General features: G+C 42.5%; 2 protein-coding genes and 1 non-coding gene across 4 annotated transcripts; 1 reads left to right on the top strand and 2 right to left on the bottom strand.

The window, feature by feature from the left end:
- Positions 1-10,021: 10,021 nt before the first annotated feature.
- Positions 10,022-10,125, bottom strand: LOC148093639 (small nucleolar RNA U13). Its single transcript, XR_015714161.1, has one exon. It is a non-coding gene; the product is annotated as a small nucleolar RNA U13 (small nucleolar RNA).
- A 353-nt stretch (positions 10,126-10,478) lies between these two features.
- TTI2 (TELO2 interacting protein 2) lies at positions 10,479-20,595 on the top strand. Its single transcript, XM_087814160.1, has 8 exons — positions 10,479-11,473; positions 13,033-13,219; positions 13,697-13,789; positions 15,132-15,319; positions 15,396-15,539; positions 17,467-17,629; positions 18,523-18,692; positions 20,201-20,595. Exons 1-7 carry the CDS (start codon positions 10,845-10,847, stop codon positions 18,625-18,627), a joined length of 1,509 nt encoding a protein of 502 aa, XP_087670286.1. The 5' UTR covers positions 10,479-10,844; the 3' UTR covers positions 18,628-18,692; positions 20,201-20,595.
- On the bottom strand, positions 18,213-27,619 carry MAK16 (MAK16 homolog). 2 transcript variants are annotated; one of them, XM_016210804.2, is made up of 10 exons: positions 27,534-27,619; positions 25,283-25,332; positions 25,084-25,193; positions 24,919-24,983; positions 24,607-24,758; positions 23,833-23,887; positions 20,966-21,040; positions 20,169-20,282; positions 19,436-19,501; positions 18,213-19,295 (listed from the first exon to the last, which is right to left on the bottom strand). In XM_016210804.2, exons 1-10 carry the CDS (start codon positions 27,546-27,548, stop codon positions 19,101-19,103), a joined length of 897 nt encoding a protein of 298 aa, XP_016066290.2. In that variant the 5' UTR covers positions 27,549-27,619; the 3' UTR covers positions 18,213-19,100. The 2 variants fall into 2 exon arrangements, with proteins under 2 accessions (XP_016066290.2, XP_016066283.2); XM_016210797.2 differs by lacking the exon at positions 27,534-27,619 and having other exon boundaries at positions 25,283-25,371.
- Between the last annotated feature and the right edge of the window lie 333 nt (positions 27,620-27,952).

Here is a 27,952-nt window from a genome sequence, read left to right as displayed (position 1 = left end):
GATACTAAACAAATATAACATATACGTGTGCCAACCAGGAAAAAGTATATATGTAGCACCTACCTAAATTAGACTTTGGGGACAGGGGGATATAGGCCTTTCTGAGCAAGAGGCACTGAAGTGGAGGCCAGAATGACAAGACCAGATAAAAGAGCATATGTGAGGCTTTGAGGTAAAATGGAGCTTGGAGTGTTGGAGAGCAACTCCAGCGTGGCTGGAGCTAAGTGAGAGAGGGACAAGATGGGGTTGAAGGGACCCAGGGGGCAGATCAGGTGGAGCCCAGTAGCCACAGTAAGGACTTTTAATTTATGATAAAGGGATTTAAGTAGGGAAGGGACATTATGTGAGTTAAGTTTTTAATAGAGATGGTGGACAGGAAGGGAAGCAAGAGGCCTATGGGAAGGCTACTGGATTGGTTGGATGAAGAGGACTTGGACTGAGATGGTAACGGGGCAGCAGACAGAAGGGGGGAGAGGGAGAGGCAGCAAAGAGAAATTGATGAGTCCAAGATATTTTTTGGCCAGAAAATCAGCAGGGCTAGTTAACAGGTTGCATGCGAGGAGGGAGGGAGCGGCAAGAATGAGCCGTATTTCTGGTGAAATGAGTTGGTAGATGGAATTCAGGAAGAATGTATTCGATTAGAATGAAGTTATAGAAAGAAATGCTTTGGAAGATTTTTGAAGATTCAAATTTCAGTTCAGAAATATGAAATGTACCCATAAGACATACAAAAGAAGATACTAGATAGGAATTTGTATGAAGCTCAGCCATGGGTGTGGGTGGGAGGCCCACGGCGGGGGTTGAACACATGGATGGTACTGAAGGCCGTGGGGAGCCTGAGAGCACCTGGCAATGAGAAAAGGACCCAGGACAAGTCCTGAGGAAATACCACCTTTCAAGGCCAGGAGAGCCCGGCCAGCGTGGCCCAGCAATTGAGCATCAACGTGGGATCCAGGAGACAGAGGTTCGATTCCAGGTCAGGGCATATGCCCGGGTTGCGGGCTCGATCCCCAGTCGGGGGCGAGCAGGAGGCAGCCGATCAATGACTCTCTCACCATTGATGTTTCTATCTCTCTCCCTCTCCCTTCCTCTCTGAAATCAATAAGGACATGAAAAAATAAAAATAAAAGACCAGGAGAAAACAGAGGATGTGGAAAAGGGGGAGTGGCAGAGAGGTGAAAGGAGAACGAGGAGGGGTGAGTTCAACACAAGCAAGAGAAGTTTTTAGGGAAAGACAGATCAAGAGTCAGATGTTCCCGTGAGATCGAATAAAGGAGACATGGAAGTGTCTACTGAATTCAGCAGTGAGGGGGCTACTGGTGGCCTGGACAAAAGCAGTTTTGCTGATTGGTGGTGTGGAGGCAGAGTTGAGTGTGCTGAAAAGTGAATGAGAAGACAGAAAAAAGCCTTTCCTAAAAGACTGAAAAGAAACAAAAATAAGTGAATCTAACTGTATATCAAGCTGGTTACATAGCCATAAAATTTTTCCCCCAAAGTGACTTGAAACATAGAATTTGACTGTAATTATTACCAGATATGTCCTAAAGACAAAAAAGAACAGCAAAGAAATCTTAAATCGTTGCTATTTTAACACCTTTATGTGTATATTTAGGACAAAGCAAGTAACTAATAATATTAATGTTATTAGGAAATAATATTTTCAGTGAAAAAAGAAGATATATGTCTCATATTTAAAAAGTAGGAGCCTGGCATCTTCCATGTAAATTGCAAATATCTATATGAATTCATGATTTATTTTCTCTTTCTAAAGAACATATTTCCTAGCTGTGTCTGCTGAGCCTGGAAACCTAAAATTAATAAAAACTCCAGAGCAATGGCATCCCACTGTTTGGACTGTAGCCTTTAAATAGCATTTTCCCTTACAAGGAACCAAGGCTCTTTGGAAAAATGGTTGATTCAGTCTTGTCATTCTAAAAAGCAAGGAAGAAATCCAAGACTACTGAGTCATGTCAAAATGGCACAGGATCCAAAATGAAAAGACTGCCATTGGGCTGCACATGTGTGAGGGCAGGGAATATGCGGCAAACCTCTGCACCTTCCACTAAGTTTTGCTGTGTGTCTAAAACGGCTCTAAACAATAAAGTGTATTTAAAAATATATTTTTTAGACTTCCTCTAGCAAGAGATGGGACAGTGTGAATGTGAAAAGAATGACAATGAAATAAGTCATCAAAACAATAAAATTCTTTGAGATCTAACAACAACAACAACAAACGTATTCACTGAAGGTTGCCAGGGCGCTAAACTCATTATTCTAAAACTCAGTAAAGGGGGCGGATCAGGCACTTACCCTGCTTTTCCTGTACACACTGCACTTCACAGTGATCAAATAACCGGTTGTTGAGGGCAAGTTCTGTTTAAAGCAGAGTTCCAGGTAAAACATGCAAAGGAAAATAACAGTATTACAAAATTGCCATTTCGTAACACGTAATGAACTACAAGAATTAAGCAATGATCACCTATAGCTGCAAAGTCACCAGGGGAAGAATTGATGGCTAAGTTTATATCAGATAACTTTCTTATCGTTCATAAAAGTGGGACACAGCGTGCCTCCTGCAATAGTCAGAAGTACACAGCCTCGCCCCCGTGCAAGACGGATCCTGAATTTAATCCCGCCTCCAGATCCAACTAGCTATTTACAGGAAATGGGGCAGAGAGAGAAACAAATTCAATGGCATCAAGAAGCATTCTGCCAAATGCAGTTTCAGTCCTTTTACACCACAAATGGCCTTGTTCTTTAATGGCATTTTTAAAAAGAGAAGGGGGGGGGGATTGTTACAAAGTTTTAAAAACTTAGGAGAGATAACCAGGTGCAAATTTTCCATAATAATAAAAAAAAAACTAAGTGAAGGGCAGGTAGGAAACTGAGGACAAGTGTGGGTTTGTTGTTTTAAGACACTTTGCTGAGCAGAGAAATGGGGTGGTTGCTAAGGAGGTACATGACATCAGAAAGAGCATTTTACTTTATTATTATTGTTATTAAGATTTTTTTATTGATTTACAGAGAGAGAGGGAAGGAGAGGGAGAGAGAAACATCCATTGGCTGCCTCCTGCACGCCCCCTACAGGGGATTGAGGGCTCAACCCAGGCACATGTCCTGCCCGGACTGGAACAACTGGCAGCCTTTCAGTACCGGGGACTATGCCCAGCCAACGGAACCACACCACCCAGGGCAGAAAGAACAGTTTCAAGGTGGAATACAGTGAGCATTTCGGAGCACTAATAGGAAGAATCGAGTAGAGAGCATAAAAAGGGAATGCCATTGGCATGCGGTCAAGGAAAGACGTGAGCAGGATCCACACCCTTGTGGAAGGAACAGCCTTTGGGTTAGATGTACTTAGATCAGATCCTACCCTAATAAAAAAAAATACTTGTGGTAAATTAAACTGATGGCACAGGCATGAAAAGGAAACTAAGTGAACTTAGAACTTTAGGAGGGAGAAAGGTATATTAGCAATGCAGTGGAAGCCAACTCATTTAGTCAAATTTTCAACACTGAGATGACATTTTTTATTTCGATGGATATTGCATATTTGTGAGATTCTTTGATTTATAGCTCTCTTTACACTGTTTCAAAGGATTTGGGCTCGTTAAAGGACCATTTGGTGAACTTCTTATGTGAACTTCAAAAGAAATGAGGCTGCTCTTTAGCCCAAACCAGTCTTCATGATCAATGTTAAAAATGTTGCTGTTTCATATGCAAAATAATATAGTGGTTGCCTCGCTCTCCACAGGCATTCCAGGGTTGTAAATATTGTACTATCATTTTCCATTTGGCCTGTAATCAGAAGAGTAGCTCTCCTGCAAGCAGTAATTATCCTATAGTGTGTTTCAAAATCCTATTATTAACCACACTGAGACCACATGAACCTTGAAAGACTAGTTGGCACACTGGCCTGCTGTAATCACATCAGTTGTTACGCTTATTAGGATGAAGTGGGGCAAACCCTTCTTTTTTACTTTCTCTCACTTTTGCTTTTCCCTGTGAAGAGGTTTTCAGCCTAAATAGTTAATCATATGGTCTTTGGGAAACTGAGAGGCACGGCTGAATGTTTAGCCACAAAATCTCTGGAATTTATTGCATTCTTCCATTTCTCCGTAAAGGAAATACTTTACAATTTAATCTCGTTATACATAACCACGCTCACACACAATTTGACATAAGCACATATATACAATCGCATATGTACTTTGTAAAAAGGTGTTGGTCATTTTTCCCCCTTTTCGTTTGGCTTGGCTCCTCCACCTCCCGCTCCCTACTTTTCTCCACATCAGCACCCCAGGTCGTCTGCGCTGAGAACGGGGGACAGCCTCCCAGATTTTCTCCCTACTTAAGTACTCTTAGGCCTACACATATGTGTGTATTTACATATATAGGCATTCTTGTTTTAAAATATATATATCTTTATTGATTTCAGAGAGAGGAAGGGAGAGGGAGAGAGATAGAAACATCAATGATGAGAGAGTCATTGATCGGCTGCCTCCTGCACGCCCCCGACTGGGGATCGAGCCCGAAACCCGGGCCTATGCCCTGACCGGGAATCGAACCTCGATCGCCTGGATCCTAGGGCGACGTTCAACTGCTGAGCCACGCCGGCCGGGCCAGGGATTCATTTTTTAAAGCACTGTCTTATAAACAGTGGCTCATAGCGTCTCTTGCGTCTCACATTCACCACGAAACAGCACCCTGTGGAAAGCCCTCCCAGTCCTCTAGTTCAGCTCCACTTCTTTTAATCCATGGGGGGAGAGTCCCCAGTGTGGATGTGCCATTGATGAGCTTTCACATTGTGTAGGTTTCTGGCCTATGAGCAGCGACACAGTGACCCTCCTTGTTTATCCTGGTGGTCTGAGCCCATATCCTTACGTGTGGTGGTCTGTATTTGATAAATTCTCAAATACGAGAATTTACACTAAATACACTAAATTCATGTATTCTTTTAAGGGATGTTGTCCAACTGCTTTCCAAAAACTGGAGGAAGAGAAAGCCAAGGAGAGGAAGATGAACGCAGATAAAATGCTTCCTCCCTGAATTTAAATTGAAAGAGGGGACAGTGCAGAGTAAAGACCAACCCAGGTGACATTATCATTAGTTCCCCTCTAAGACTGTGGACTCCCCTAGGTCACTGCCTGGGCCTCTGGGGAGGGGGGCATTCATGAGGTCTTGGGAAATAGTTATTTTTCATAAAAATAAGCACTTAACATGTAATGGGTTTGTTGTTGCTATTTTTCAAAGAATCAAATGTGTATTTTAAAAGTTTGTCAGTTTTAATATAGAAAAAAATCTGAATATCTGTCTTACATAAAGCAAAGCTCTTTGATGTCCTCAATACTTTCTTAAACTAGTTTTTAAATTGAGATTTAATTCACATACCATAGGACTCACCATTTTAAAGTATATAATTTAGTGGGTTTTAGTATATTTACAAGGTTGGGTAACCATCACCACCAGCTAATACCAGAACACTCATCACCCTAAATGGAAAGCCCATACCCATTAGCTGACACTCCCAATTCTCCTTCATCTCCATCCCCTGACAACCACTAATCTCCTCTCCAACTCTATGATTTGTCTACTTTGGACATTTTGTATAAATGGGATCTTTCGTGTCTGGCTTATTTCATTTACCCTAACATCTGTAAAGCTCATCCATATTGTAAGATGTATCAGAGCCCGTTCCTTTTCATGGTATGTTGTACCTATATGCCATATTTTGTTTAGTCATTCATTAGTTGACAGACTTTTTTGTGGTTTCCACTTTGAGCTATCATGAATAATACTGCTATGAACATGTGTCCAAGTTTTTGAATGAATACATGTTTTTAGTTCTCTTGGTTATATATATCCCTAGGAATAGAATTGCTGGGTCATATGTTTAATTCTATGTTACTCTATTTTTAACTTTTTGAGAAACTGTCAAACTGTTTTCCACAGCAGCTGCACCGTTTTACATCTGAACCACCAATGTGCAAGCTTCCAACTTCTTCATGTCCCTGCCAAAATTTATTTTCAGTGTTCTTGGTTCTAGCCAGCCTTGTGAGTATGATTCAGTAATTTTTAAGAGTGTAAAAGATTCTGATACTAAAATGTTCAAGAGTGTGTTTTTTTTAACAAATAGCTTTAAAAAACATTATTATTATTTTTTTAAAACCAAGTTTATAGCTACAGAGGACAGATTGGTGGTTGCCAGAGGTAGAGGGATGGGAGGCAGGTAAAATGGGTGAAGACAGAAAAAAGGTACGAATGTCCAGTTATAAAACAAATGTGTCTTGGGGATGCAATGGACAGCGTGCCGAATATAGTTAATAACACTGTATTGTATATTTGAAAGTTGCTAAGAGAGATCTTAAAAGTTTTTATCACAAGAAAAAGAATTTGTAACTGTGTGGTGATGGATGTTAACTAGATTTACTGTGGTGATAATTTCATATATACATATATTGCACCAGTATGTTGCACACCTGAAACTAATATAATGTAAAAAAACCTTAAACATAATAACATTAACAATCATTCCACAATGTTGTGTACTATCAGGGTAATCAAGTGCACCTGGTGCAGATCCAGTTTCCACCTTGGTACCAGCAAAATTTTTCATAGTGTCTCCTTTAGCTCTCAACATGCCCTGTTTAGCTGACAAATTATATAAATACCCTAGTTATGGATCTGTGTTCAAATTCCCTGACTGACGTAAATATACCTTTTTACAATTTACTTATTGCAAACAAGATCCGGCATTGCATTTGATTGAGGCGTTTTCAGAATATTTTACTCTTTATCAGTTCTTCCTCTACTCCTTTTCTTTCATGCTAGTTATTTATTGAAGAAATTGGTAATTGCTGAAATTTCCCACAACCTTAGCTTGGTAGATTTTATTTCCTTGGTGTTGTGTAACTTGTTTCTTTGTTCTCCAAATGTCTTCCTATTTACTAATTAGATCTAGGTGTTTGATTAGATTTAGGTTCAAATTTTATGCAAGAATATTTCATAGATGGTATTTCCTATTGCGTTGCATCAGGAGGCACATGGTATCTGGTTGTCTCACTTTTGGTGATGTTAAGATACATCAGTGGGTTCAGGTTTTGTTAGCTCACTACAGCCAGCATAATGTCTCCCATCAACATTCTACCCCATAATTTTAACAGCCATAGATGACTGTTGCTTCCTCTCAGTGCTTCAGTAGGACTTGTGGATACTGACTTTCTAATTCTACCAGTTCTGTTGCAATTATTACCCTTACAAACTGTGTGGGCATCCTGAAATGTATAGCAGAATAAGTGCTTGATTTTCCCCCTCTAATTTACCAATTTTCACAATAAAGACTTGGTTACTTAGCTGATCCAAGGGTGAAAGATGAGGGATTTTTTTTCTTTTTATTATTACTGTGAATTCATGGATTTGTATATAGTTGATATATTTCTATCCATTAGTCATTATTCTTTTATAAACCCAAATTGTTCCACCTTTGGCCAAATGGTGCCCCATCATTTTTTATCTTGGGTTCTTTTGACATAACCTCAGTAGTATTTGATAGCTACCTTGCTTTCTGGCCTAATGAAATGCCATGCAATCCCTGCCCCAGTCCTGAAATCAATAATTTCCTAAAGAAGTCCTGGTTCCTCTTAGTGGACAGTGGCATTTAAATTATGAATTTGGACACTAGGGTTGCTCATAGCCATTGGATTGTCATTGCTTCTTGCCGTTTTCTGTCAACACAGCTAGGCTATATGTATTTTGTAGAAAGATAAAAATTACTCATAAGTTCATACTACAATTGCCAATTCAAATTTTCAATTACAGAATTTATACCTCACTTTACTGATTTGATACGTCTATCTCTTTTATCTTTTACTGAAGACTTTAAAATTCATTAAAGTCAGCTTCTTATTGTTGCATGGGGTTATAGGAGTAACTCCATATATACTTTGGCTAATGGCTTTTTTCTTTTAGAAAATGCTTTGTTACTTACTTTTAAAAAATTACGCAGAACATGCACATGATTCCAAAGTCAAACTATAAAACACAATACATGAAGTCTAGCTTCCATTCCCATTTCTTTCACCCTGTTCTTCTGTGTAACCATTTTTACTAGTTTGTAATTTTTTATACTTCCATTGCTTCTTCTTTAAAATGGAAGCAAATGTGCACATTTTTCTAAGAAGAAAGGCAACATATACATGGTCTCCGCCTTGCTTTTTTCACTTAATATGCACTGGAGTTCCAAGGCCTTCCCCAGAGATGGTCTTCATTCCTTTGTACAGCTGCACAGAACTGCATTGTGTGGATGTACCGTGGTTTATTCAGCCAGTCCTCTGTGGATGGACATGTGGGGTCCAACAAACATTTATTACATGACTTAAATTGTGCCAGGCACGGAGGGTAAATACATGGTCTCTGGCCTGGGGAAACTCTGAGCCTAGAGGGGGAGACCTCTGCAATACAAGTACTTTCTTCATGAGGGAGGGAGATCTTGGATCCACTTAGCACAAGGGGCCCCTGGAAGGGGAGGGGAAAGACAGGCTCCCACACAGGAGGGATACAATAACTCTGTGGACTGGCAACTTGCTGGCACACAGACCTTAGTATTGGAGAGCCCCTCGGGAGGAAATGATTTTTATCTATGTTTGAAATTGCTTAGAGAATCATGAGTGCCACCAATTGGTCAGAAAAGGCAAGGCCAAATGAAAGAGGCAGAGAAGGGCCCAAACCACAAAAATCCCCGGAAAAGAGATGTAAGTTAATATGGAAGCTGTGGTTTAACACGTGCTAACACCTGTATAGAACTTACCACCGACCACAGAGTGCTCTAGCAGTTTACTCATATATTTAACTCTTTATTTCTCGAAACAAGCCTAAAGAGTAGGGACTAAATAATAATTTGTTTTAAAAAAGTAGGGACCATTATTACCCGCATTTTACAGCGAAAGAAATTAAGGCACAGAGAGGTTACAGAACTTTTGCCCAAGGTCACACAGAGAGGGAGAGAGAAAGGAAGGAAACCAATAGGATACTTGCAAGCAGTGCCCTCTCCAAGGCCCGACACAGACAGACAGACAGACAGACAGACAGACAGACACACACACACACACACACAGAGAGAGAGAGAGAGAGAGAGAGAGAGAGAGAGAGAGAGCGAGCGCCCGGAAAGCCTAGCGGGGCTCTCTCTGCACTTTCGGGGCCTCAGAGGCCGGGGAATCCCACAGCCAGGAGGCGACCTGCTGGGTGCGCGCGGGAGGCCAGGCCCGCCCACCAGCCCCGCAGCGCAGGTCCGGCGCTGGCTGTCCCCGGCCCCGCCCCTCCCCTCTCTCCCGCCCCTCTTTGCGGGGGTCCCTCTCCTAAAAGCTGCGTAGCAGGCTCTGGACCCCTCCGGGTGTCCGACGCCCGTCTCTGCGCTCGCGACCACGCCTGGGCACCGACGATATTTGCGGCCCCTCCTGTACAGACGTGAAGTCGCCGACGAGCTTCCGCAGGGCCCAGGTGCGGTGCGGCGCCTTGGGAAACCCAGGGTCGACTGGACCGTCCCCCCCTTAGAGAACGCGCGGCGGCGGAGCGATGCCGACGCAGTGAGCCCGGCGGGGCGCGGGGGTCGCCCGGGGCCCTGGCTCCCCTCCCGGTTCCCCCCGGTTCCCCCCCCCCCAGCAGAGACGCGCCCCAGCGCGGCCGCTCGCTCTCGGTCCGCTCCAGGCGCCGCCTGCCGCCCAGACCCGGCCCCGCCGCTCGCCAGGGACGGGACTAGCCCACGCGCAGCCCCGGGGGCGCCCCCACTGCGGCGCCCGACGCGTTCCCAACTTGGGGCATGGCTATGGCATTAGCACCGCCGGGCGCGCAGCTTTCCGAGCCTTAGGAAGCCGCCTGTGCAGAGAAGGTTAAACCCGGTGCGACGCTAGACGTCCCGAGCCCCGCCCCGCCCCACCCAACCCCACCCGACCCAAAGGGAAACTGCTCAGGTACGAGCGGCACAGATCACACGGCGGCCCCAGGTTAAAAGGATCCTCCAAGTTCACGTCAGACGGGTAATGTGCCCGCGTCGTAACAAGGTTCGTGGGCGGCACATGTCACACAGCGGCGTGAACACCCAATCATCACGCTCATGAACTACAAAAGGATCGGCGCGGCCGCCGCGGTCGGGACTCTCGAGTAGGGCTCACTCAGTTTACATAAAGGGTGACCGACACAACCCACATATATTCGGTCGCCGCGCAAAGATCCTATATGGTTTTGAAATATCAGTCATATTCTGCAGGTTTTCTCTTTTTTTCTACGTTAGGGAAGTGAAAACATACAAAATTAGGAGGGAATCAACCTCTATGCAAATTTTTCGTAGTAGCCCCACCCTTTTACGGACCTGCCTCTTTATTGCTTTACGATAGTAGGTCGTGAAATAACGTAGAGCTGACGCAGCACCGGCGGTGCTTTGCGGCAACCACGTTAACTCGGTCCGTAGCCTGATAGGCTCAGCATGTGCGGGAAGGGCTGCAGGTACCGGCGGTCGTTTTCGTATCAAGCTTTAGGGTTGTTTGTTTTTGAGTCTTCAGGAAGGCAGGAGTAATTTCTCTGCTCCACTGTTGAGAGCCTGAGATCCTGTTACTACTCCCGGAGAGGTCCCTTTCCCTTTCCTGCGTCTTGTCCTTTACACCCATTTTACTCGCAGGCTGTTCAGACTCGCCCTCCCTCCGCCCAGGTGTGTCGCGGTTTGATTTGGTTTCAGTTCTGGTTTTTAGGAGAATTCCAGCGTCCGGTGATCTTCCCGGCCCTCCTTAGCGGATCCCTCCCCGTCTCCATCGTCGTCCCCTGGGGACACCCGGCCTCTGGTTCAGCGGCCCCGCATGGAACCCCCAGCGCCGGCGGGCGCCTCTTTGACTGGGGAGGCGCCTTCTTCCGCCCTCGGACTGGCCTTGTCCCAGATTTTGCTCCATCTTACCGGCCCGGAGTCCCGACGCGGCAAGGCCAGAAACGCAGCTCTTGAAGACCTCAGCGCTCTCCTGGAAGCCACCGAATGTGATCAGTTATTTGAGGGGAATGGCTCGTCGCTCGGTGGGATGCCCGAGATGCTGGGCGAGGTGGCAAAAGCCCTCGAAGAGTATGCAGCCCCACCCAAGGAGCAGGAAGGTGGCGGTGATGGTTCCCCTGCGGTGGCCGAGAAAGCGGCAGCAGTTGGGTTCCTGTTCATCAGGCTGTTGAGGAAAGTTGAGTCAGCCAAGCACTCCTTGGTTTGCCATGCCTGGAAGAGAGGCCTGCGCCGTTTGGCAGGGCCCATCTATGTTTTTGCCATCACACACAGTTTGGAGCAACCGTGGACCAGGCCAAGATCTCGGGACGTGGCTGGAGAGGTGCTCGCCTTACTGCTTCGCGTCACCGAGTGTGGTTCTGTGGCAGGATTCCTCCGCGGAGAAAATGAAGACGAGAAAGGGAGATTTGCTGTGATAATGGGGCTTCTTAAGCCCGATTTGAATAAGTGAGTACCCCTGCAGGAAAAGGGCCAACGAATTGGACTTCAGCCCGTGTTAGAATGTTAGAGCTCAAAGGAACCTTGGTTTCTTCATCAGTAAGGTAAAGATGCTTTAACAGCAGATCTGTTAAGGCCCAGAAAGGTTGGGACTCGCTAAAAATGACATAACTAGATATTGGTAAATTTGACATTAGCATACAGGTCTTGAGACTCTGTGTTTTACTGTTCTTTCCAGTCCTCATGACGACTGCCCTGGAAATTGCAAGTTCTGTCTCATTTATTTAGACTTAAATTTCTTAGGTGAGGATGAGAGTTTGGACAGGATTTAAACTTATGCTTTGAACTTAAGTTTAGAGTTCTTGAAACTCATTGCTAGTAGACAGGGATAGTTATTAGATATGGAAGCAGTGTTTGGGATGAAAAATAACAGCTTTAGGTTGCTGTTAAAGTATTTTTTGTGAGTTTCCACTTGCTACTTCGCATTTTAATATATGTGATTAGCTGACATTTGCTCCTGTCCAAAAGGACCATGGAGACATTTGATCCAGCCAAAAGGTCCTTGAAATTTGATCCTGTCCAAAACATCCACAAAGACATTTGGTCCATGCCAGCCCATCTACCTAACCCCATGTGTCATGACCAGGGAGTCTATCCGGTTGAGAAGGGTTATTATTGGCAATACAGTTACAACACAATTATTGGACCATTAAAACATGATAGTATTTTATGTATTAAACCTGTAAACCGGGAGTATAAATAAACGTTATGGGCTGTTTGAACTCAGAGACATTTTCTAAGTGTGGACATTGTTGACAGGATCAAATGTCAAGGACCATTTGGCATGGATCAAAGATGCTTATGGATGTTTTGGACAGGATCACATTTCAAGGACTAGTTGGTGTGGACTACATGTCTCCATGGGTGTTCTTGATAGGCCCCAATGTCCTGCAAGGGTATCTGTAACACTGTAGTAATTGAAAAAAATATGTAAGTAACTGTCATTTTACTCAGAACTTGGAATTAAAAGGCGTAGTTTTGAGGTTGATGGTGCTTCCCTTTATTGCTTCTGAGCTGGACCAGATCAGATCATCTCTGAACCTCAGTTTCATTATTTGTAATATAAAGATAATAGTACCTATTACAGTTATTTTGAAGATTAGTTGAGTAATGTGTGCAAACTAATTTTATAAGCTACAAATTGCTGTTCAAATATTGATTCATTTGTTCCCTTAATCTGAAGACATTCTGTTACTCATCTCTCCCTTCTCCACTTTTCTTCACTGTATCCAGCTCTGACACTGCCACAGATCCTTTACATTGCTGTGGTTATGAATGACTACTTCTCATTGGATAAGCTTTAACCCAGAGCTCTGGGTGAATGTTAAGTGTATTTAGTTTAAGTTCTGTAAATTATTTTGATCCAAATCTTAAAATGTATAACATCAGGAATTCCCTTATGTGGGATGTATTCTTTTCAAAGGCAAGGAAATACTCTGTTTAGCTTAACTTTCTTTGCTAGTTAACAGCATGTCACTTTACTTAATTTGATTTCACATCCCCCTTAGGGAATCATGGAAGAATAGCCCTGCCACCAAGCACGTTTTCTCATGGACTCTGCAACAGGTCACTTGGCCCTGGCTGAACCAACATCTAGAAAGGATACTTCCCCCGTCATTGCTCATCTCGGATGACTATCAAACTGAGAACAAAGTTCTGGGTGTCCAGTGCCTCCATCACATTGTGCTTAATGTGGTAAGCAGACTGAGTCATATGGCTCTTCCCTGTTCATGATATCACTATTTTATTGTTGCCTATGTTTATATTTTTTATTAACTGGCTTTCTGTTAATGCTGTTATGTGACTAAATTCACTTATTTACTTTTCCTTTTTATATTCATTCCATCTGCCAACCTAGTAGAGGTTATATCTCATGGGAAATATACGTAAGAAACATAGGCTGTTGTCAAACTGAATAGCCAGACTTTGAGTAATTAATAGTTGACTTTCAAGGAGCAAAAAAATCAAACTGAGAAGGATTATACCCAAATGTGCAAGCTATTACTTGAGGAACTTTGTTTCTTTCCTTCTTAACTGTGTCATGGAGCTTTTTAAATATACACAGAAGTAGAGAGAGTGGTATAATGAATCTCATATATTCATAATCCATGTATTCATAATTGCCAAACTTGGCTAACTTTTCTTTTAATTGGGTGATTTGTCTGATTGCAGCCAGCTGCTGATCTGCTCCAGTATAACAGGGCCCAGGTCCTATACCACGCCCTTTTCAACCACCTGTATACACCGGAGCACCACCTCATTCAGGTAATTGTAAGGTTGGTTGGTAACTGTGAGTCTCAGCTTTGAGTGGAAGGTGGCAGTAGGTGAGTAAGAATAGTTGAGAGACATTTCTTCTCCTGTAAAGTGAGGATGAGTAAAGGCCATTGCCGAGCTGTAAATGTGGGGGCAGCAATGACGGAGGAAGGTATCTCAGTTCCACGCCAGCATCCACATTCTTGAGCAGCCACAGAAAAGCCAGTGTTTTGTCTTCATCTGAGTCACATATCACTTGGGGACAACTTTGTGTCTAAAAAAGTTCTATTTTTATTGTGTCTTTTGTGCTGCTTTATCATCCACACATATACTTGAAACCCCTTGTATGTTGGATGTGTGTCATTTATTCTTTCATCCAGTAGACATTGGGTACCTACTGTGTGCCAGTAACCATTGTAGGTTCCAAGAGTGAATGAATCAGACGGCGTTTCTGGCTTTAAGAAACCCTTTGGGAGATATTTATGTAAATATATGAACATTTGTACATATGCCTACAGGACAGAGTGACAAGTCTATTAAAACAGTTGTGTGTGAAGTACGGTGGGTGTCCAGCAATAGGCACTAATCAGGCTTGGTGGCGGGTGGTTAGGAGGCTTCTGTAGGAGGTGGTACTTGCTTGTGAAGGGTAAGGAGGAGTTTATTGGGGTGGGGGAGGAGTATTCTCAAGACAGAAGAAACAAGTTATATAAAATTAGAGGTAGAAATAACCATGTTTCTTATTTTATGACTACCCACCCTTAACCCCCACCTTGCCACCTTTCATTTTTTTAGCTATTATTTTAGATATTGAGAGTCCAGGTCCTAACAGCCAGAAAGGTTAGGACTTGAGATGGTATTTAAGAAGGTAAAAACACTACCAAAAAATTAAGAGAAAAACCAAAACCAAATTGCCCAGGAGAGCTAGAAGAGATTGCCTAGACACTCTAGACACTGAAACTTCAGATGGGGTGGTCCAGCTGGACATGTATGGGGACCATCTTAGATTCTGTTTACGAGCTGTTTTATTTTAAGTTCATGTAAATATCACTTAGACTTAGTAATATAGTGACAATGGACTCAGACTCCTAAAATTTGGGTTAAAGCCCAAGCTCTGCCTTTCTTCCCATTTTATAGCTTAGTAAAGAACAGTCCTGAGGAGGTATTAACTTATTTGAGACTGTCAGATGGAGATAATGTAAAAAAAGAGTTAGAAAGTATAAAATAATGTATACTTAATGTATTATTAGTACTTTTAGAATTCTGTGACATTATATTAATACAGTTGCTAGAAACCTCAGGGAGTGTTGTGAATGCAAATGGACAGCTGCAGTTCCTTTCCATTACTCTCTCCTAGGCTGTGCTCCTGTGTCTGCTGGATCTATTTCCAGTCCTGGAGAAAGCCCTGCAGTGGAAGGGAGGTGCAGCTCGACCCACCACGCACTGTGATGAGGTGCTGCAGCTGATCCTGACCCACATGGAGCCAGAGCACCGCATTCTCTTACGCAGGACCTATGCAGGAAGCCTCCCAGCTTTTGTGAAGAGGTGAGTGCCCGGGTTGCTGGACTGTTGGTACTCCTTGACTTCATCCCTTTGCTGTCACCTTCTCTTTTGTTTGTAGGTTGGGGATCCTAACTGTCCGGCACTTGAAGAGGCTGGAGCGAGTCATCCTTGGTTACCTGGAGGTTTATGATGGACCAGAGGAGGAGGCTAGGTTGAAGATACTGGAAACCCTAAAACTTCTCATGCAGTATACTTGGCCCAGGTATAATAACAGCCAGCAGACAAGTGTGGCGAGAGGGGCAGAATCAGACTCTTTTCAGAACTTGCCCAGATGTACACGCAGTACAGAGAATTAAGGACATGCCATGTGTTTGAATACCTCCCATTTTTACACACCTATTGGCTTTTGAACTGAGAAAATGTCACACAAAAGGTAAAATGCACCATTGTTGCTTCAGGTGTACATCTAAGGCACACTAAATTTAAAAGCCATGTAGAAGTGTTCCAATCAAGACAAACCTAACTTGACTCATCCTCATGTTTTTTATGTCCATTTGAGACCAGAGCACTTCATAGCGCATTAATGAACAGTGATCAGGAGAATACTACTTTCGGGTGTGATTGCTTAGAAAGCATTCCAGCTTGGCTTGAATTAGGTGTCAGGAGCAATACGCTGGTACCAAACCATGTGAAATCCACAGAAGGCTTTTAGTTTTATTTTTAATCCTCACCCAAGGATTGTTTTTGATTTTAGAAAGAGAGGAAGTGGGGGAGAGAAATGGATATGAGAGCGAAACATCAGTCAGTTGCCTCCTGTATGGGCCTGGACCAGGATCGAACCCCCAGTCTAGATGTGTGCCCGGACTGGGAATCAAACCCTTAACCTCTTGGTATACAGGACAGTGCTCCAACCAGCTGAGCCACCAGCCAGGGCAACAAAAGGCTTTCCTGCATGAAATAACAAGGTTTAATTAATCTAGAATCCAGTGCCTCGGCAACATACATATCTATACTGAACCATGTTATCTCATTTCTTTGTAATGTAACCCAAGTGTTTGCCTAACTCATGTTTGTAACCAGACTGCATGTTTGCCCTCTCCCCCTACTGACTGTGAGGGAAGGTGGAAGGCCACTTCGGTATACCGAGCATACCAAAGTGTACTCAGTGCCTGGCGTTAAGTACACAGGTATTTGAAGACGGAGTGGACTATAACAGAATAGATGGAGACATGAAACTGAATCCAATTAATACTGTCAGGCCTTGAAAGAGCAGAGACCAGGATTCCAAGTACAAGAGATTGGCAAGCAAATGTAGGGGTTGGAAAATGATGATGTATTCTGGAGGGGCGGTGCTTGGGAAACATTATATATTGAACAATGACAGGTGGAAGGTGAAGCAGTACACAGAGTATAGGAAAACATTTAATATTTTTTAGATCAGGGTAGTGGGTGCAGACTTTTCCCAGTCATATTGTTGTCCAGAAATATGGTTTGTTATGCATATTTTCACACAAGTTAGTATTACTTTCTAGCTTCTATTAAGGCTTTTTAGTTTTTATTGTGGTAAGAGAAAAAAAATTTACTATTTTAAAATGTACAGTTCAGTGGCATTAAGTAAATTTCCAGTTTTGTGCAGCCATCAGCACTATCCATTTCCAGGACTTTTTTTTTATCAAGATAAAACTTTTAGAAAGGCTAGTAAGTATAAGTAAGTAAATAGGCTGGGCTTAACGGATGATAAGCTAGAATCTGGCATTAAGTGACATAATTGACACTTAGGTACCAGAAGCCAAGCTTATTTACCTCATTTTATTTTTAACTTCCCAAAGGCCTATGGACCGTCTCCTGCTGTCTGGCCAAAAGTATAGGCCCCTGGCAAGGGGAAATCCCAGTTCTCCCTTTTCAGGAGGGGTTGTTTCCTTAGAGTGGAACCAGGCTTCTGGAGGGGAGCACGTATTCTCAGGCAGGCCAGTGTGTGTATATGGGCAGTGTGCTGTAGAAAACAGCAGGAGTTGAAATTAAGAAATCTGAGTCTGGTCTCTGGTTCTGCTTCCAGCTCTGTGGCCTTTAAGTCGTTTGACTTCAGTTCCTTCATTTATAAAATGAGGGCTTTATACTAGATGAAGTTTGAAGTCTCCAGCTTAATGTCCTGATTAGAGTATGAACATGGTTTTTCTTCTTGATTTCAGAATTTCCTGTAGACTTGTGGTCTTATTGAAGGCTCTCTTGAAACTGATATGTGATGTAGCAAGGGATCCAAGCCTTACACCTGAGCCTGTTAAGAGTGCCTTGTTAGAGGCGGCCACAGACTGCCTGCTTCTCCTGGACCACTGCTCTAAAGGACAAGTGAAGGTAAGGGACAGTCTGCAGCATGGCTTCAGTTAGGCCTTGTATCCTTGAGTAATTCCTATGATTTACTATCCATGTGCCTGACCAAGTCTAAATGAGCATGGAGGGTTCAGGTCTCCACCTCTGCAGCCCTCTAGCCTTCAATAGAGTTTGAGCAAAGGTACTCAGAGCTGTTCAGACCAAAAGGCAGGAGAATTAGAAAACATCTCTGGAGCTAGGACAGAGAATGGACAAAAGGATCACGATCAAGTGTAAAATATAAGTTCTGTTCCAGTCATTAAATTAAAAAAACAGGTGAAATAATGGGCTGTAGCCACCATGCAGTAATAATAGAGTAATTTAGATCCCAGAAATGTTTCCAGTTCTGCAGAGGCATGTGTGTTTGTCTATGTTCTTATTTACCACATGGGAATTATTTCTTTGGTCTCATATTCTCCAAAAGATAGCTTCTCAAAGCCATAGCATGTAATAGCTATATGTGTATTTATGGATATTTAATAAACTATTGTTCACTTCTTACCCCATTTAGAAGTCTTCAGTTGAAAAGGAATAAAAAGCATGAAAAGAAATTCATATCCTAAAAATATTTAGAGATAGTATAGTTTGTTGTTTTATTAGTTTTGTCAGATTAAATTTCATCTCGGCCCTTTAACCTCAGGCAGTTTTCAAGTCCTAGATCCAATGTAATTCGCCTCAGCTGGTATTAAGCTGCTGCTTCATGAGCAGCAGGACATTTCCAAGCAAGCCAACAGTTCTTAGTTACACTTGTTCTGTGAACTGGCCTCTAGTGTCATCCAGTCTTTCCTTCTTTGAGTATGGTACCAGGAAAGAAGAACCAAGGTATAAGAAAAAAAAATAACAAAAAATATCAAAGACTGTTTGGTTTCATGTTTCAGGGTCTCCTGGCCAAAATCCCCCAAAGCTGCGAAGACAGCAAGGTGGTGAGCTGTATCAGAAAGGTGCAGCGGGTTTCTGACAGCGAGCCCTACAGTGGGACTTGAGATCCATATTTCTTAAAGAGAAGAGGATTTTCTTGTTGTATAAGTGGAATTATTTAAGAAAGAAGGTATTGTTATACATTATAATTTAGATCTTTTTCCTTTTACTCCCAAAGAAGTAGGGAAGGGACAAGAAAAAAAGGAAGTCAGAACTTTTCTGAATAAAGTTGGGGGGCACCCAGGGTGGGTAGCATTTAAAACTTAGAAATATTTACAACCACAAACTCATCTGTTAAGCTTCTTGGGCTCAAGCTGTCACCTCAACACATGCCAAAGCTATAAAAATACTCTGTTTACAACTTTAAAGATTTCCTCCACTCTCTCCCAGATTCCTTGCCCCATAGAAGTGGCATAAATATCAAAAACACAAATATTGCGTTAAATACAACATAAAGAGTAAAAATGGAGGTCTGTGTGTGATGAGGACAGGATAAAGTTCAAAATGTTCAGTCCTGCTATAAATCTCTGAAGGGAAATCACGTGGTTTTGGCCTTGGCCACAGGCTCAGTCTCCTGCTCATACTCGATCTCCACATATGCTCGTTTTCTCAACAGAGGTCCTTTCAAGGGCGTTTTGCCTTTGCGTTTGGCATCAAGGGCCTTTTCTTCATCCTCACTGGAGGATTTCTCATCCTGATCTTCATCACTGCTGGCATCCAGTTTATCCATATCCTAACATGGGAAGGGAAAAAAAAGAGAAGACGCTAGGATCACCCCCCAACTCCACTGTCCTCTCAATTTCGAACAAACTAGAGAATTTATCCGCCTCTGTGTGTTTGGAAACCCTCCATTCTTTTACCCGTAAGTCTCACCTCAAAATCACTTATGTCACTCTCATCCACCTCATCAGCTTCCACAAACTCTCTTTTCCCCACATCCTAAAATAAAACATAATTGTTAAGGTTCAAAATAAATCATGAAAATTCAACTTAGGCATCTAGTTTTATTCTTTGATAAATGCATAAATAATCAGAATCAGAATCTACTTGCTAGGCAACCCAAATCTACTTTACTTCTGAAATCAGTATGTAAGATTTACAAGTAATTCTTTATACATTCAACTAAATTAATTTCAAATAATGAAAAATAGTTTACCAGTAAGGGAAAGTATGCCTCTGTACCTATGTAATCACCCAGTATACTGTGTGATTAAACATCTACTTGCTACATCTGCCCTTTTCCTAAAAATACTACCACTTAAATACCTTTCCTATGTTAACAGTAAAATTAAATCCTTGTAAATTTCAGTAGGTTCCTTAATGGTGTATCTATCAGTTGATGAGGGTTCTTCATTTGTCATCTTACAGGAAACATGTTAGAATGCCCATCAGTAAGGTTAAAATTGTCAACGAGTACTTTGTTAACCGAACCTGGAGAACACAGCAGCCACTGCTGAACCAGAATTAACCTCACGATAGAAAAATAAGATCAATTAATTATTTTGGTTAGGGGACTGAAAATGACATCCTGTCTCTCAATTACATTAAAATAGATCTAGTCCTATAGATCACTGCTTGACAAAGCAAAAATACAAACAAGGCTTACTTCTTCCTCATCATCTTCATCTTTTTCCTCAGCATCTGAAGAGTCACTGTCTGCCTCCTGCTGTTCCAGGGCCTTGTCGAAGGCATGGATGGGGAAGTTGTAGATGTCGCCATACTGAAGGACACAAACAGACTGGTTTGCTATACTGGGATCTAACACTTAAGTCCACTGTCTGGCAAACATATTATTTTTTCCTCAGTGAAATGGGAATACTTAATTTGATGAGTAATATTTCTATATTATTTTCAAGCCTAGAACTGGCAGTGTCTTTTCTGACACTTAAATAGTCAGTGGTTAATACCAAACTGGTAACTTCTATGAATGATGGAAGAAAATCACTTAAAACTTAGTAGTGTATAAAACCCAAGGATTAGAACAAATGGAAAATTTTGCTGACAAAGGGGAAAAAAATAAAAAAATTTATTCATGTTGTCTCTGTGACATTAAATCTTAAAAAGAGAATAAAAATTTGTTTTAAAGAACCTGAGGAAAGGCAGGAGGGTCAAACCCTGGTGGCTTTTCCACAGAGGTGAGGAGCTGCTGCATTTGGGAGCAGGAGAGGGGAACACTGGCAAAGGGAATGTCGTATCCTGAATGGAGCATCAAGAATGCCAGAGCATTTTACGTGCTTGCACCAGCAAACTAAAATGAAGACGCTGGGACCCATACGTTGTTTATTCCAGGAATAAAATCAAGATGAACATCCTTTTAGCATCTTTAAACTATTCCCGCATTGCCTAGCATGACAGTACCACCTAAAAAATAACATTTGTACCCCAAGCTCGTAGCTTTCTCACCGTATCTTGTTTAAGTCTCTCCAGCAGTTCCTTTTCAATGGCATTGTCCAGCTGAGCAGCTATTAGTGCCTTTTCCTGTACGAGAAAAAGAGCAAACCCATTGACTTAATTCGTACCCACTTTCAGCCTGTAGAAGTAGAAGAAACTATCAAGTTTTTTAAGAAAGAAGATGTAATCACTTCTCCCTCTTGCTGTTATGGGGGCTTTTGCCTCTCCAACTAGATATATTTCTTTCTTTTTTTTTTTTTTAATATATCTTTATTGATTTCAGAGAGAGGAAAGGAGAGGGAGGGAAAGAGAGAGAAACATCAATGATGAGAAAGTCATTGATCGAGCCCGCAACCCGGACATGCGCCCTGACCAGGAATCAAACCCCGATCGCCTGGATCCTAGGTTGACGCTCAACCGCTGAGCCACGCCCGGCTGGGCTCCAACTAGATATATTTCTTCTTTACCTCTCAAACGTTCTTGGGAACCTTTCAAGTTAAAAAATTCCTGGTTTTTATAAACTTGCATTCTAAATTAAATTCCAACAAAGCCTTTGATAGATATAAAAGCGGGTAGGTAGGTCTACATACATTTAAGTAGCAATCCTGAAGCAGACTTACAGAAAAGGGAACAGATACCTTCACCTCATTTAGGTCTTCTAAAACCATGTTAGATCCCATGTGATACCAAAAAACCCCAAAACAAAACAAACCTCTCTTCCTTCAACAGTCTTTCATAGGAAATGATACATGACATCAACCTGTACCACCCACAACCAAAACAAATCGAACCTCAATCCACCTTTCTAGACCAAGATGGTGCATTAATTAGTGAAAATCAGAGGATTTCAAAGTGTTACAGTGAAGCCATGTTAGCATGATGAACAGTGTGTCAGGTAAATCACGATACAGAAGATGGGCACATGGGTCAGTTAAGTCTACTGTCATATTCTATATTCTCCTCCAAAGTTGGTGTTTACACCTCAAAAGCAACCCACTGAGATGGAGGAAGAAAATGTTCACAATTTAATGTTTCAGTATTTTTATGCATACTGACACTGGTGCCTTAACTCTGCCCGCAGAGCAAATAGCAAATAGATACAGTGAACAACATATCCTGAGGGAGAAATACTACACAAAGAGTTTGGAAGTGGTGATCTCACTCCATCAGATTTATTACAACATACAGCTGTTTATGTTTGCGTGGTTATGTGGATTTACAGGTGATACTGAATTGTTTGCAATAAGATAGGGCACAGTTATAAAGTATGTGGGTTATTTAATGGTTTAGTACTTAAAAAGAATTGTAGAACTTAAAGGATCATGCATTTTTCCACACACTAAATGTTCCAAATTTGCCAACCTTTTCTAGAATGACCAATGGCTGTCAGTAGTATGTAATGTAGCAGGAGTTTTAAAAAGTAAATGTTCTTATCTGTTCTTTCAAGGGAAAGGGAATATTTTACCTGTTTTTTTTTAAAAGAAAGAAAAAATTGTTCTGCAGATAGAACACCTTAAAAGGATTATATCTATATATGACATTGCTGAAAACATGTCTCGTATAAATATTTCAACCACACACTTAAAAAATTTGGAGTCATAATTTCCCAACCCATTTAAAATCTTCCAAATCCACATTTTCCAGAGGCCTTCGAAATTATTTGATAAAAATAGAAAAATTTAACTTCTGAAAGGTTTGTGTGAACACCTGTTTAACAATTGGTGGTGGCGAATGAAAATAAAGAGCAACTACTTAATGCAAACAATCCACAATGCACTTCTCTAAGTATTCCTGACATACCTATCAATCATAAGAGCCCGTAAAGACAAACTGATACTCAGCTAAGAGCCAGGCCATCACAAACAATTATACCTATGAGCACAAGTAGACATGTATAACATTTATGAATGATATACTGGGGAGCACATGTTCAAAATCTTATTGAGGGGGGTTGAGTGATCAAAAGTTTGAAGACCAATGATAAAATAGATTTGAGATACAGAACTCTGTAATTAATGGAAACAAAAGTATTAAGATTATTAAAGTTATTTCTGGACAGTTTGAGAAATGATCAGGTAAATGTCTATTGCTAGAAGGGACGTAAGCAAAGCAAATACCTAGAATGAATGAATAGTTGAACTTGCCAGGAAAAGCTAATTCCTGGGTCTTGGAAAGCATAAGGAAATTCAGCTTGAGTGAAGTACCAGCGAGTGGAGAGGCAGACTGCTCTCTGCGACAAAGGCTGGAGGTTCCCGACTAGATTTTCCATGGACAGCAGACTATTAACATCACTAGTCATTACTTTGGTAACAAAGCTGGCCAGTGTACTTCAAAGAAACAAATAATCCCAGTCAGTTTCTTACTAGCGATTCCAAAATAATAATTAAAAAGCACTTCAATTTAGTGGCCTAGTATTACCTGAGGCAACATGAGTCTAGTTAGAGATTTTAAAAATTCCATCTAGTGTGAATGAACATCTTTATGTTTCACTGTCAAACTACTAGTGCTTTTGATTAGAATGCTCAAACTCCGCTGAGGGTAATATGTAAGATCAGCAACTTATCAAAATTCTGAGTTCTGGAACATCTGGCCTTCAGAATTTCAGATAAGAAGTTGTGATCTCTATTTAAGGGATTCTATCTGTTCTCCATTACATATATCCCCAAGCACCCACATTTTAACCTGCCCCGAAAGTCATAATCTTAAAATATGGAATATCAGGTATCTTATGCAACTAATACTGTTACCCATTCGTGAACCATTACCCAGGGCCTGAACAGTGCCCAGACAATGGGCTCTGAATCCTTCTCAGGAGCCCTACCTCCACAGCCCCACCCTCAACGAAAAAATAAGACGCGGTGAGTATCAGAATAAGTTACCTCTCTTCTTTTTTCCCTCCGCTCCACCTTCTTACTCAAAGGAACGAGTTTCCTCCTATAGGAAATAAAACATATTGTCAGAAAACCCAAGTACACGTGCTACGTGCTCCTGTAAAAAAATAAGGAGGACTGGAATTCATTCTGTAGGGTTCAGCTCAATACAGCGAGATTGTATACTTAAAACTTTCTAGACAAATCTAACGCTATAAAAATATCAGACATTTTTGTATCTACTTTAATGTGGCTGTTTTTGTTTTCTTTGGACATTCTGAGACTTTTGAGGACATTCACTGGGCTAACAACACTTCAGTGAACAAGAGAAAGGAATTTTCTGTAGAAGTCTGACATTTTTAGAATTCTCTGCAGGTCGTAATTCCATTAAGCCTGTGGATTTCATATCACTTTTAAAAATTAGTTTTCACTGAACTCAGAGGAAAGTTCTTACATTCTGTTTATTCATAGTTTTTTGGTTATTTTTAAGTCCCTAATTTTAAGATTCCCTCAGGGAGTTATGGACAAAATGTTCTGAAGCTGATTTTCAGACAGGAAAGGGATAATCAAGCTGCACTACACTGTTTTTAAAATCCTACAAAATCGAATGGCACGCCTTTAATCAGAGGTGAAGTTTTTCCTTAGCACACCACAAAAGGCTACCCAATGTTAGATTTTATAGAAGGCATTACTAGAGGATTCACAACCTCTCAGTCTCATAATATGATTCACGAGAAAAATAAACGTTAAAAAAAAATAAAAATAAACGATCTGGATACTCACTGTCTCTTTAGTGTAAGCTTTCGAATTCGAATTAGGTACTGGGTGATCTTGGTGAATCTCTGCTTACACTTGTGTCGAATGAAACGAGGCCAGTAAATTAGATTTTCATCTATTTGCTCCAGTGCTTTCTCATAGTTTTTATGAAGCCGGACCTATCAGACAAAGGAAGCTTGAAGGGGAAGGGTGACAGCACCGATGGGACGTAATGAGGATGGCTTCAAAAGTTTACATATGGTCAAGGAAAAGAGAAAAATGTGGCATTTTTGTTCCCGATCAATGGTTATTATTGTAACTTTATGTTCCAAGTCTTACCCTTTCCCAGAGACGCCTGGGAAAAGCTGCTCGTTCTATCACCTTCATATACAAGAAGCACTGTCCTGTAGGACAAAACAAATACTTTTAATATTCTTTAGAGAGACTAGACATCCTTTGAAAAGCTGTTAAGTAGTCCTCATGGAAGCTGAAACTGGACATTACCTTTCTCTTCTTTGATAGTGGCATACTGACTGTTTGCCAGGGGACAGGACGACCGGTTACACAGTCCAGTCAGGCTGTATTCATTTCTGCAAAAGCCCTGTGTCTTGGTTCTAGAATGTGAGGAAGAGCAAGCATTATAAGATGGGTTAGCAAGAGGGTAACTAAAGAATCTCTGTTCAAGTTGCAAATCTAGACTCACCTTATTTTGAAGGAACAAAATTGCTTGTTTCCTAGTGTATCCCAAATAACCTGCAAGACAAAGTATAAACCCATTTCAATTGCTTTGATAACAATAGATGGCATATTAATACAAGAAACAATGCCCTAGGACAGTCTACTGCTTTATTGGGGAAAGGAGTCTTTGAGGAATGAGAGGAAAAAATGCTTTGTAAAATAGTATGACTTCTTTTCTTTACACAAACAAAAGATTCTTATAGTAAAGACAAATTAGCACCAACTATAACCCCATTACCCAGATGTAAAATTTCTTTTAGTATTTGTAAATATTTTCTAGTTTTTCTATATGTGTGTACATCCCAAGAACTAGTATGTTTTCAACAAAATGTGATCATATTATATATTTTGTAACTTTACTACTTAAAATGTTCACTATCCATTGTAAAAGGCTGCAGAGTTCTAGATTTTTGGATATACGTGCCATAAATTTATCTCACTGAGGGCAAGGATAACTATCTATTGCTATCCGCCACTAACATGTAACTTATTCATTCAGCATTTATTGTATTTATGTAAGGCGTTGACATACCAGAGGCACTCAAGTATGTTGAATGAAGGAAGATATAGTGTTATCTATCTAGTTAGGGAGAAAGGTACATACACAGAGCATCACAAAGCAGCCATCTAAGTACAAAGAGGTGTATAAGGGTATGGGAGTCTAGAGCGAGCTGCCTTGAGGAGCTGGGAGAGGCTGTAAAGCAGTTCAGGGGGAAAACATAAACACAGAAGAATGGAACAACATTTTTGGAATTTTGTAGAATGTGTTTGACGGGATGGTAGGAAACAGGTCAGAGGAAAAACTGGAAAACTAAGAGCTCAGACCAGCTAGTGTCTTTAAATATAATCTCTAAATTGATGACTCCTGAATTGTTATTTCCTGGTCAAACTTCTCCCCTTAGCATAAGACTTGTATATACATCCAGCTGCTTACTTGATATCTCCACGTGGATGTCTAAAAGGCATCATACACATTAGCATGTCCAAATGGAGCTCTCTCTTCCACACTTCTCAAAATACTGTGCCCCCCCCAGTCTTCCTCATCTCCAGAAATAAAACCACCACTGAACTGTTTGCTCAAATCCAAAAATCCTTGATTTCTCCCTTCTTTTTCATTTAACCATCACCAAGTCTTGTCTACGAAACTGATAAAACATCTCAAATTTATCCATTTCTTTCAATATCCACTAGGACTGCCTTAATTGAAGCTTCTTTCATTATATTCTAGCCTCCTTGTTTTCATTCTTTCCTTCAAACACCTTTTACACAACAACTAGAGCACTTTTCACGAATGTAAACCAGATGCCACTTCCCATTAAGACCCCTACAAACACTTCGTACAAGACTCTCCGTGATCTCGGCGTCCTCGCATACATTCCTTCTCTCCTACCTCCGGGTCTTTGCACTTGACTTTTCCTACGCCGGGATTGCCCGCTCCTCCCTCAGGCCCTCGGGGGCGGTTCGTTATCCTGCTTTAGGGCTGCGCTCCAGCGTCTTCCAGGCAGAAGCCTTCCCTGACTGAGCAGGCCCATCCGAAGCGGTCTCTCCTAACTCCTCTCCATCACCTCTGGCCTTTCTTAGTCCTGTCACACACTGCAGCTGTCCTTACCTGTCCACGTGTTCGCTGTCTGTCTCCAGGGAAGCAGAGGTCTCTGTCTGGCTTATTAACAGTCAAGTACCTAGGAATTACCACAATGCCTGGCGCACTGTAAGCACTCAAATACTTCTGCAAATTACTCTATGAATGAATCTAGGATGCTTCCAAAATTATGACTTGAGCAGACAGTGGAACAAATGTAAAGAAAAACCTCCACACAGGAAAGGCAGACTGGAAAGGAGCGTGCCCGTGGATGAAAAGGATCCTTCAATTTGACGTCTGAACTTCGCCGTACTCGCCCCACGCAGCTCCCCGCCCACCTCCCGAGTCCCCAAGGCCCAGGCGCACGGTCCGTCATTGCTGGGCACCAAGCACTGGACACGCCGGCCCTTCGGGCGGAGGCGGCAGTGTCCTGGCTCCTTAGCCCCGCCGGGGCAGCGGGCGGGAGGTCCCGGGGGACACGTGAGAGCCCCGCGCGCGGAAATCGGGGCTCTGGAAGCCTCGCTTCCGGGGCCACACCGGACACACGGGCCAGCTGAGTATGCGGCCTGAGTCGCCTAAAGAGGACGGGACACCCTGCTTAAACCCCGGGCGGCAGAGCAACAGGAGACCCACTCACATCATCGGACTGCATGGCGCGGGCAATTCAGCGTGCGCAGCTGGCCAGGTCCGGAAGCAACCATGCTCCTTCCGGCGAGTCACTTCCGGAACCGCTAGTCTCACCGACCGCGAGAGCTCGGATTCCTCAGCCTCGCACGCAGCGCCGCCCGGCGGTGGCACCTGCGCGCGCAGCTCCACGGCCCTGCTGCGTGCGGCGGTGAGCGCGCGCCGGCGGGTCCCGGGCTCACCGACGCCGCGGGCGCGGTGACGTCCCCGCGCAGCCCCGCGCCCGGGTCGCCGAGTCCCGGAGCGCGGAGGCCGCGGCGGCCGTCGCGCCACCGTCCTGCGCGCAGGGAGTGAGCGGCCAGCCCCAGGCCTCCGGTCGCGGGCGGCCGGGGCGGCGCGGTTCCCCTTCGCCCGGCGAGTGCGTCTCTAGCC

The sequence above is a fragment of the Miniopterus natalensis genome, chromosome 2 (genome assembly GCF_054644295.1).
Source record: "Miniopterus natalensis isolate mMinNat1 chromosome 2, mMinNat1.hap1, whole genome shotgun sequence".
Taxonomy (NCBI): Eukaryota; Metazoa; Chordata; class Mammalia; order Chiroptera; family Miniopteridae; genus Miniopterus; species Miniopterus natalensis.
This window is presented reverse-complemented; position numbering and strand designations above follow the sequence as displayed.

What these genes read in the sequence shown, in the direction of transcription:
- TTI2 (XM_087814160.1), top strand. Translation starts at nt 10,845, where the DNA reads ATGGAACCCCCAGCGCCGGCGGGCGCCTCTTTGACTGGGGAGGCGCCT. An exon ending in CTCCCAGCTTTTGTGAAGAG is followed by an intron (nt 15,320 to 15,395) that starts GTGAGTGCCCGG and finishes TTTTGTTTGTAG; the next exon opens with GTTGGGGATCCTAACTGTCC. An exon ending in GCTCTAAAGGACAAGTGAAG is followed by an intron (nt 17,630 to 18,522) that starts GTAAGGGACAGT and finishes TTCATGTTTCAG; the next exon opens with GGTCTCCTGGCCAAAATCCC.
- MAK16 (XM_016210797.2), bottom strand. Translation starts at nt 25,356, where the DNA reads ATGGGTTTATACTTTGTCTTGCAGGTTATTTGGGATACACTAGGAAAC. An exon ending in CACTATCAAAGAAGAGAAAG is followed by an intron (nt 24,984 to 25,083) that starts GTAATGTCCAGT and finishes TTTGTCCTACAG; the next exon opens with GACAGTGCTTCTTGTATATG. An exon ending in AGAGACTTAAACAAGATACG is followed by an intron (nt 20,283 to 20,965) that starts GTGAGAAAGCTA and finishes TGTGTCCTTCAG; the next exon opens with TATGGCGACATCTACAACTT.